Source organism: Cornus florida, unplaced genomic scaffold, assembly GCF_030987335.1.
Source record: "Cornus florida cultivar Cherokee Brave unplaced genomic scaffold, ASM3098733v1 CherokeeBrave_3.0.0_Hap2_Chr01, whole genome shotgun sequence".
NCBI classification, from domain to species: Eukaryota; Viridiplantae; Streptophyta; class Magnoliopsida; order Cornales; family Cornaceae; genus Cornus; species Cornus florida.
The window spans coordinates 93,203,712-93,213,159 of NW_026775571.1; the positions used below are offsets into that span (position 1 = coordinate 93,203,712).

The 9,448-nt window shown below is 34.5% G+C and overlaps 1 protein-coding gene across 1 annotated transcript; it reads right to left on the reverse strand.

Moving 5' to 3' along the window:
• Positions 1–6,504: 6,504 nt before the first annotated feature.
• On the reverse strand, positions 6,505–8,369 carry LOC132277600 (transcription factor MYB8-like). Its single transcript, XM_059779443.1, has 3 exons — positions 8,231–8,369; positions 7,959–8,088; positions 6,505–7,033 (listed from the first exon to the last, which is right to left on the reverse strand). Exons 1-3 carry the CDS (start codon positions 8,367–8,369, stop codon positions 6,505–6,507), a joined length of 798 nt encoding a protein of 265 aa, XP_059635426.1.
• Between the last annotated feature and the right edge of the window lie 1,079 nt (positions 8,370–9,448).

The following is a 9,448-nucleotide window of genomic DNA, read 5'->3' on the forward strand; positions in this document are numbered from 1 at the left end:
TCAGTTGCTTCCTCACAATAAATTTTTCTATTTCGCACAGTAGCTCTCACTTATTTTGCTTTTGTCCGACAAACCAAGATGCACCATCAATAACTAAACCAAAGTGATGCGCTCTCGAAATTTTTCTGTACAAAATAACCATTCCGGTTGTTCTAGCTGGACCATTTTTGACCTTTATTCAGTTGTTAGGCATGAGTATATGCTCCCCCAACGACTTGTAGCATAAGACAGTAATTCTACCCAAACCTTGCTTATTGTTTCCCATTTATCTTCCTCGGCCAACTTTTGCAGCTCTTTGGCCAACAAACATGCATCAAACAACACGGATTTGCTTCTGTCTCCCTTTACAATAACAGGTATAACTTCTGTATTGATAGCTAGGATACTCTTACAGGCTCACGTGTGCTCCTCATCTTCTTCTGATTTCCATATGCCAAAGAATTCCTTAATAGCAAAGATATTTGACCAAGCTTGCCTCTAGGGCCAACCCTGGGGCAAGATGACCAAGGCGGTCGCCTAGGGCCTCCAATTTGGAAGGGCCTCAAATTTAGAACCATAGTGCAAATATAGTAGTATATGTCTGACATTGAGGCAATACTTTCTACAATTAAAAGACAATACATACTTATATATCATGTAAATTTATAGCATTAAATAACTTACTAAAAAAAAAAAATTATGGCAATAAACACGCGTACTTATAATATCAATTTATATATGTCAAACTAGTGGCAAGTGGCATCACTAGCTGTGATACCCCTCGGATCCGAGACACGAATTGATCAGGCCCAGGCCCAAACCCAAGAAAATATCAAATAATTAATATTTTAAAGTGAACACAGAATACAAGATGAATTTAAGAAATAATAGTTTAAACTGAAAGAAATCTAAAATATAAAATCCTTTAAAATTAAATACTTAAAATCCCAGATAATAATAATCCAACTCCAAAAACTCCAAGGGTACAACTCGGGAATCCATCCTGCGGACCCCTAACAAGAAAACCAAATTGAACTGAAAAACTAAAAGAAAACTATATGAATAGAGCTCCTACGTCGTCGGAAGAATGAGTGGTTGCCTCTGCTCAGTACGAACAAGCTCAAGCTCGGAACTGACGTACACCTGAAAAATAGGAGTGGGTCAGGTCCACGAACAAGTTCTATCCTACTACAATCCAAGCAGAGACTCGATACGCATATACACTCTAACCAACTCAACAATAATTATATAATCCGTGTCTATATATATATATATATCCACACTATGGACTCTTACTGGACTATGATTCGGGTCTCAACCTGAGTAGAAGGTAACATGCAAAACGCACCTGAGTGGGCATGACTACCTAAGCCTAACAGGGTACACCTCAACTAGCATAGCCAGCTACGCGTCCTACTGCATATACGCTCCCTAACCGTCGATTCTGAGACACAAGCTCATGTCACGATACCATAATAATATATTTAAAATCCGTTCACATTCATCCATAAGAAATCCAGTCAGCTTATTCAACCGCACAAACTTAAGTCGTTCAGCTTATTCAACCGCACAGATTTATACATAAGGAGGATTTTATTTTTATAATCCGTATCCTTATTCTAAGGTAGGTAGGACTTAGCAATTTGAGCTAATCCAAACCTAGTATGTCACCATCCCATACCGGTACATACAATCCAATCCATCCAACAGTTGATAGAATACATAATCAATGCACATAGCAACTGAACCATAATAAGCATAAATAGAAGTATAGACTAACATGCTTACTCCAGTAACTGATAAATCAAAATAATAAGGTATATCAATTAATTCCATGATGAAGATAAAATAAATAGATAAACTATCATATTCATCCCATATCTCCATTACAAATTATCTCACTCTGAGCATGCAAATAATTTATTCTCTTCGTCCATAAATCCATGCTAAGTATAATAATAACCATATTAATTATCATGCTTGTCACTATTAATAATATCATATTAATCAATTTTCCATTCACAGAGAATAAATAAATCAAGGTTCAATAATTTAACATTCATATGCACTGAACTAAAACAATTTCCGTCGAGACTTACCAGTGTTCAAGCTATAAACACATACTGGTTTATTAAGTATTAATCCACACTCTGAAGTGTTAACAAGACTTAGACCATCTCTAAACACCCAAATATAGCTTCCTCCAGAATCTGAAAATCCTAAAATCCAAGCACCACAGCCCAAACAGTCGCCCAAAAACCCAGAAAACTGAAGACTTGAAGAGAGCCTGCTCCTAACCAGTTAGAGCCGCCTCCAACCAAGATGGAGCCGACTCCAAACCACTTGGAACCGCCTCCAAGGCACTTTGAGCCGGCTCCAAAACATTTTGGAGCCGCCTCCTTCCTCCTCTCCCCCTATCTACTTCTTTTCTTCAACTTTGTCTTCTCCGATGACGTCTAGTTTGATCAGTCCTCAACTCTAATGATTTTAATGACTAAAACTAAGTTCCAATATCCGAGATATTGTAAAAACCATTAATCCTAGACCCACTCTAATTAGAACAGAGTTCTACAAGAAAGAATTTAAAATAAACAAAAACGAAACATATAAACATATACCGTTACAGACGAACCTAAACATGCAAACCAGATTAATATCTTCCAGTATTACAAGCTAATTTAACTCTGTTTATATCAATTTACATGCATTATACATCCAGTTCTGTGAATTAGTTTATGAGCTAAACACGAAAGATCATAAAGCAATCAGTATAACTCATAACTACGTTCAGTTTTAAAACAACAGAGACATGCAAATTAGTTTACTTTTAATCCTTATACGTTCCTGGAGTTGCGTTAGAATGCAAAGAACATAAGCCTGAGGAATAGAGTTAGGATTAGAACTTGCCTTACACCGACATCGTTCTAATTTCTCTGGCTAACATTGTGTTTCCTCCTCTGGTTTCTCTCTGCCTCCACAACAGTAAACAGGGTTCTAAAACCCTAAACAGATTATTACTCGTATATTTATAGGCCACTAATCTTAGGTTCCATTAAACCCTAACTAACTTACCCGCCTCATAAACCAACCTATGATATATAAATGTCGGCTACACCGTGAAACCTAAAACCCTAACTCCAATTAACGCATTTAAATACTTAAACCAATTAACATAACTCAATTTAAAAAAACAATTTAATTCAAGTAATTCAAATAATCACAACTAAATCAAATAATTCCAATAATTTAGGTAAGTCAAATAATAACAAATAATTCAGATAAGTCAAATAATAACAAATAATTCAAGCAAACAAGCAATTAAACAAGTAAACTATTAAAATTGCAATTAAACAATTAATTAAATATCAGGACTATCCTTTGTAAAATTAGGGGTATTACACTAGCCGACCGCCAAATGTTTGACCAAGTTAGTGTCAAGTGGCACTATGAGCCGATCGTCAAATACTTGTGAAACTTATGGCAAATGACAACCGTTAAGCATTCAATCCAAACAGTGGCAACCCACCTTTTTGCTAAAGTTACTCCTTTGCCCTTAACTTATCATATAAGTTCCCACAATGCCCTCAAAATATCTACATCATATACATATATACACATATATATATATCATGCCAAATACAACATTAAACACTAATAAAAAAAAATCGAGAAAAGATTCTCGAGCACACAGTTGGTCCCGACACGAAAAATTCTAAAAACAGTCCAATAAATTCTGACATGTATAAAATAATAAAAATGCATTCCTGAAACTCCAAGCTCATGAAAATGTCCCTAACAACCTCAGGGCCGGCAGGCAAAACAAGGCACGAAAAATAAATAAAAGAAAATTACCTAAAATTTTGAAAAAATCCAGGACATTACAATCTACCCTCCTTAAAGAATTTCGTCCCCGAAATCTACCTTCCTTAAAAGGAAAGATTTCAACAACACTCTCTGAAAGAACACAACATAAAGCCTGCAAAGATGCCAGCTCACGGCCGGTCTTCATATCCATCATACTGAAAGTAAAGAAACAATCTCATCCCACTATCACTAGCCACAAAATGCTCACCACCCCATACAGGTACTCACTACACAACATCTCATCACAATAACTATTGGATTCCATAGCAGGTTTGAATTGGACATCAAACATACTCAATACAACTACACAAAAGACCCTGAAGCCCACAAGGATAACGATTGCAATACCACTAAACACAATAATATCCATCCTCGACTCACTACTCAAAGGATACACATGATCTGAGATGAGTCCCACTACCATATACAAAATCATAAGATAAACAACAGTACTTCTATAACTTCATAGCCATTAACAAATCATGACATTAAAACACCCAACATTTATACATTCCTCCAAATTGATAACGCAAAACATGCATTTTGACAATTTATGTAACAACCCGAACCCGAGGGTCCGAATCGCTAACCAGGTCCTTACCCAAACCCGAGATCATCTAAGGCATTACCGTCCTTTCCTATGTCAATGCATAAAATATATACTTCATCCCAAGACTCATAGTATATCATATCATTAACATCACAGAAAACTCACAAATGCAGGTAGAATGGCAGTTGCGTCTAAGTCCATGGATATAAGTCATACGTTCATACTCCTCAAGTTTCCTGAAAATATTAAGATAAGGGGTGAGCTCAACAGCTCAGTAGGTAATGCCTAAAATACCGGTTTTGGACTCCCTTGAGCCAACAACTAAAGAACGGGAATAGAAAAGAAGCTGGGTTCATGCAATTAGAGTCCGTACAACATTTATAATATAACCATCAATACACGCAATCACATATCATAATTCTTTAAAATCATGCAAATGATATGAAGTGTGATGCATCTCATCCCAAACTTGGTTTATACCGACCCAACACTCACTTTTTGAAAACCCACTAATTGACTTTACGAAGGCGATCGAGATTGATAACTATCATCGGTTCCAATTTTGGCAAAGCTTGGCAACTGTTAAATGGCCTAGTATCAACTTTTTCACGCCCTACACCGGGCCGCGCTCCCTCTAGGTCAAGTTAACTCCAGACTCGCGAAATCTGGTTTATTTCAAAATCAATTCCTCATAATCCTTTCCAATGACATTTTAAAAAAAAAAAAAAAAAAAAAAAAAAAAAATCATTTCAACCTCACTTTTCCCAAACCATGCCCATGCCATGAATGGAATCATACATGAATGAAATTGACACACTTATGCTTTCATTTCATCAATTTAGCCATACATACTCATCATCGTCATCATATATATACATATAACTTCAAGAAAACATTTTAACGTAAAGAATGCTCTTTAAACACCTTTGCAACCAAGCACATATATATATACATACACAATCAACATCATCTAGAGTATGCTTTGCCACATAAACACATAATTAACATTTCAAATTTCAAATTTATCATTTTAATCATGCTTAACAAGAAACCAAGTAAATGAACTCAACTAAAATCAAAACTTATGGTTTAGATATGCCATAAATGAATTTTAAAGTCATATGTAATGACTTACAACAATGGTGAACCCCACAACCTAATAAAAATCTCCTTTTAACATTATAATATATATATATATATATATACACACACACACACACATACAAGTGCTAACCACTTAACAACCACAAAATAGACATATAACCAAATAAGTGAGCATAATAAAATGATATATGAAATGCCACAAATCCGAAACATCGCCCCATGCTCAACGACTCCGGTTGCTGGTCTCGCCTGGGACCTCGGCCCGAAAAACTGAAAAATGCTTAAATGGCCAACAATGCATTTTTAAGAGTCATGAACTCAAAGAAATGCCCCAACAATTCTTGGGATTCACCCGGTACACCCCGCGGTGTCCAGCACGTAAAACGAGACGAGACAAAATAATGTAGAAAAATTAAGAAAATCCCAGAAAATAAAAAATGATGAAAATCGGAAACATTACAATTTAAGTTACAAAACATAACATACACAAAAATATTGTCTTCTAAATTTCTAATCCCACAAAAAGTTAATATTTTTAACTAATAACTACACACATCAAAATATTGATTCTAAAGCTTGAGCTAGAGCTATTCAATTGATAAAAAATAAAATTCAATCAAACTATAGATTCCAAATAAGATAAATATGTTTAGTCAATTACACCATACGAAGTCATCAAACTGGCACAGTAAACTACCAAAGAACAAAAAAGTCAGTAAGATTAAAATGTTTGTTAGGATTAATTTTTTGATAAATCTTTTTCAGTCATTTGGGAGTAAAATAATTTATATGGAAACAAATTTCCTAATTCTTCCAAATATCGGAAAATGAGGAAAATGATTTACAAAAAATATTTAACAGAGCCTAAATGTAGTTGCAATTTTGTCCTTGCACAATAGCTACATGCAGTACGTATAGATTGTGTTACTCATAATCATCATGTAGTTTCCAAAACCAAGCAAAGATCAGAGAGGCTGTCACAAAAAAAATGGAGATCATGTATCTTCTTAAATTTGGTGGTTGAACCAAAAATCACTGCATACATCATTATAGAAGTCATATGGATTTATGTGTTCTTGGTACGATACTTGAGAAATTGGAACTACATGTTCCGGATCAACATATGTCGCCTGGAGACCTTCCATGTACAAATCTTCCATCGAAAATGGTTGTGCCCAAAAGCTTGAAAGTTGTTCGAATGTTTCTGATGAACCAATCACGTCTATGGTATTGTATGCATCAATTTGAACAGCAGGATCAGCGTGGGATGAGGAGTAACTACCCGTGGACGAGAGTGGTGAAACTGGGATGTTCATAATGTCTTCTGGCTTTGAAGCTTCTGTGACACTAGAAAATGGAAGATTGGTTTCAGCTAGGTTGTTTAGTTTGGCATCACATTTGGTTGTTTCTACTTCAGTAGTTGAGTCAGTCCTCAGGTCTTGGTTGTTCTTTACGCGTTTCTTCAAGTGGGAGTGCCAGTGATTCTTAATTTCATTATCAGTTCTTCCACTCAGTTTCGCTGAAATTGCTGACCATCTGTAATAGAAGATCAGAGAAGACATGAGACCTATGTAATATTAATCCTAACATACCAGTCTTGAACATTAGATCTTCCTCCAACAGATGAAATCAAGTATCATGAAAAGGTCTTATCATATCTAACGCATTATTTTTTGAAAGTTAAAGCAATTCAGTCGTGCACCATGCCTTCACTGAGGCTAGAACCCTGCCCTCCATTTAGGTTCATTTTATGGTTATATGTAGCCTTCAGCGACCTCTTACGTCAGTTTCAGGACATATATATGAAATATGAAATACATGTAGCTCAATCTCTAACTTCACATATAAATAAATCAGGTACTGTGAGTATAGAATCTCTAATACTATCATGAAAATTTGTGAATGCTGCCGATGAGTATTAGCCCAGATGAAACGATCTCTGCTCCCCTTTGGTAGGTTGAATGTTCGAGCCCTAGTAGGCCAATATTATGAGTTTTATGAGTGTTTGCTTGAATTATGAGTAAAAAAAACAAAAAATTGTGAATGCTAGGGTTTTTCTTTTCTCCAAACTCACAAAAAAGAAATCCAAATTAAAGCTATAAATATTGATGCATACTCCAGAGACCATCAGTTCTGCTATATCACATGCCATATCTATATCTTCAATTACACAGTAATTTTGGAAGTTGTATCTTCGTAATCATTGATATATAATGCTGCTAGAAATTAGCTGAACTTTGCAGGCTTGCAGCCTAAATTTATCAAAACATAATCAATTTATAATGTTGCATGTCAATTTGGTACATTCTTATAGAGTATCTAAAATATATTTCAAGATTTTCAGGCACACAGTATTCCTCACATAACTAAGCATGGATAATGCATTGCAATTAATTGTCTTTTGCTATATATAACTGAATATAATCTAGCTAAAATATATTTCTAAATTAAGATGACTTACTTGTTTCCCAGCATTTCATGCAGTTTGATTATGATTTCATCTTCTTCCTTGCTAAAGTTTCCGTGCTTTATGTCCGGCCTTAAATAATTCATCCAACGAAGTCTACAACTCTTCCCGGACCTTAACAAACCTGGACAAATTAAAACCAAACCAAGAAGGTTAGCATAAACATGCAAAAAATGATGAAAAGATTCGGATCGATGAAGGTTTTGATTTCATAATTAATCATATGTATTCATAGAATTATAATTGTTTCTTATATTAATTTATACCAGCAGCTTTTGGGGTGACATTCCAGTTCCAAATTCCATATCTCCTGATGTAAGCTTTCAACCTTTGATCTTCTTCAGGACTCCATGCCCCTTTCCTTAAAGAAGCCGTATTCTCAGAGCGAAGAGGAGCTCTCACCATCTCTCACTCTGTGAGAAACTCTCTTGATTTCAGTTCTCAGGCCCAAAACATTTCATTGTGTAGTAGCTATTTATATATCATATATCATATATATATATATACACACACACATGATCCAATCCTAAACGTGTTTAACTGCAAGTTGATACTTTTTTAATGGTTAATTGAAATGATATTCAAAGGATGAAGCAAGAAATTTCAAAAGAGGGTTCTCACTTGCTTCCACAACATCAATTAATTAATACTACTATTTGTTTAGTTGTGTCACTCGCTCACTTGGAGCAAGTAAACAAAACTAAAGAGAGGACGACCAAGACCTAGATAGTAAACCCTCGCTCAGTACGGACTTTTTAAGTTTACTTCATTATTAGTGCATAGGATAAACAAACGCGTAAATTAGTTACTCTTTTAGACCTCGGCCAATTCAAGAGCCAAATGAATCTTCCTTTGAAGGTACGTATTATATTAGGTTATAAATTTTATATATATATATATATACATATAATCTAGAATAGATTTTAGTTTAGAAATTGCTCTAGGGAACATGTCAACATGCATGAATACGTTACAAAACAATTCATTTTTCCTGTTCATAAGGAGAATGTCAACTCAAGAGTTCATATAATGGGATGAATTAGTATATTGATTATTGGGGCTCATATGACACTCAACAAATCCAACAACATGGTATTTAGGCTCCTTTTGTTTGATGTAAAATATTTTTAATATTTATTTTTTGATATTTAGCAAAGAATTAGGTCGAATCTATCCAATGGGATGTGTAAAATAATTTGTCAAAAATTTATAATTTTTTTTTTTGTTAGATTTTAATATATTTTTTCTTCATAAATATTTTACGATAATCAAATATAAAAAAATAAATAAATAAACAAAAATATTTACATCCAAACAAACAAAGCCTCAATTCAACATTTTATCACTAATTTATCTAAACATCAAATATAGAGTATTTATACAAAGCTGTGAATCTTGACTTCCCAAATAGAAATTAATCTCTAGTTCCCACATGTCTTAATGGAGTTTTGGCAAACTAACGTTAATGATCTTGCCAAAAAAAA

Excerpts from the sequence above, each read along its gene's own strand:
- LOC132277600 (XM_059779443.1), bottom strand. The coding sequence starts at position 8,369 with ATGGTGAGAGCTCCTCTTCGCTCTGAGAATACGGCTTCTTTAAGGAAA. Across the intron at positions 8,089-8,230 it reads TGTCACCCCAAAAGCTGCTG|GTTTGTTAAGGTCCGGGAAG; the intron begins GTATAAATTAAT and ends TAATTTGTCCAG. Across the intron at positions 7,034-7,958 it reads CATGAAATGCTGGGAAACAA|ATGGTCAGCAATTTCAGCGA; the intron begins GTAAGTCATCTT and ends CTTCTATTACAG.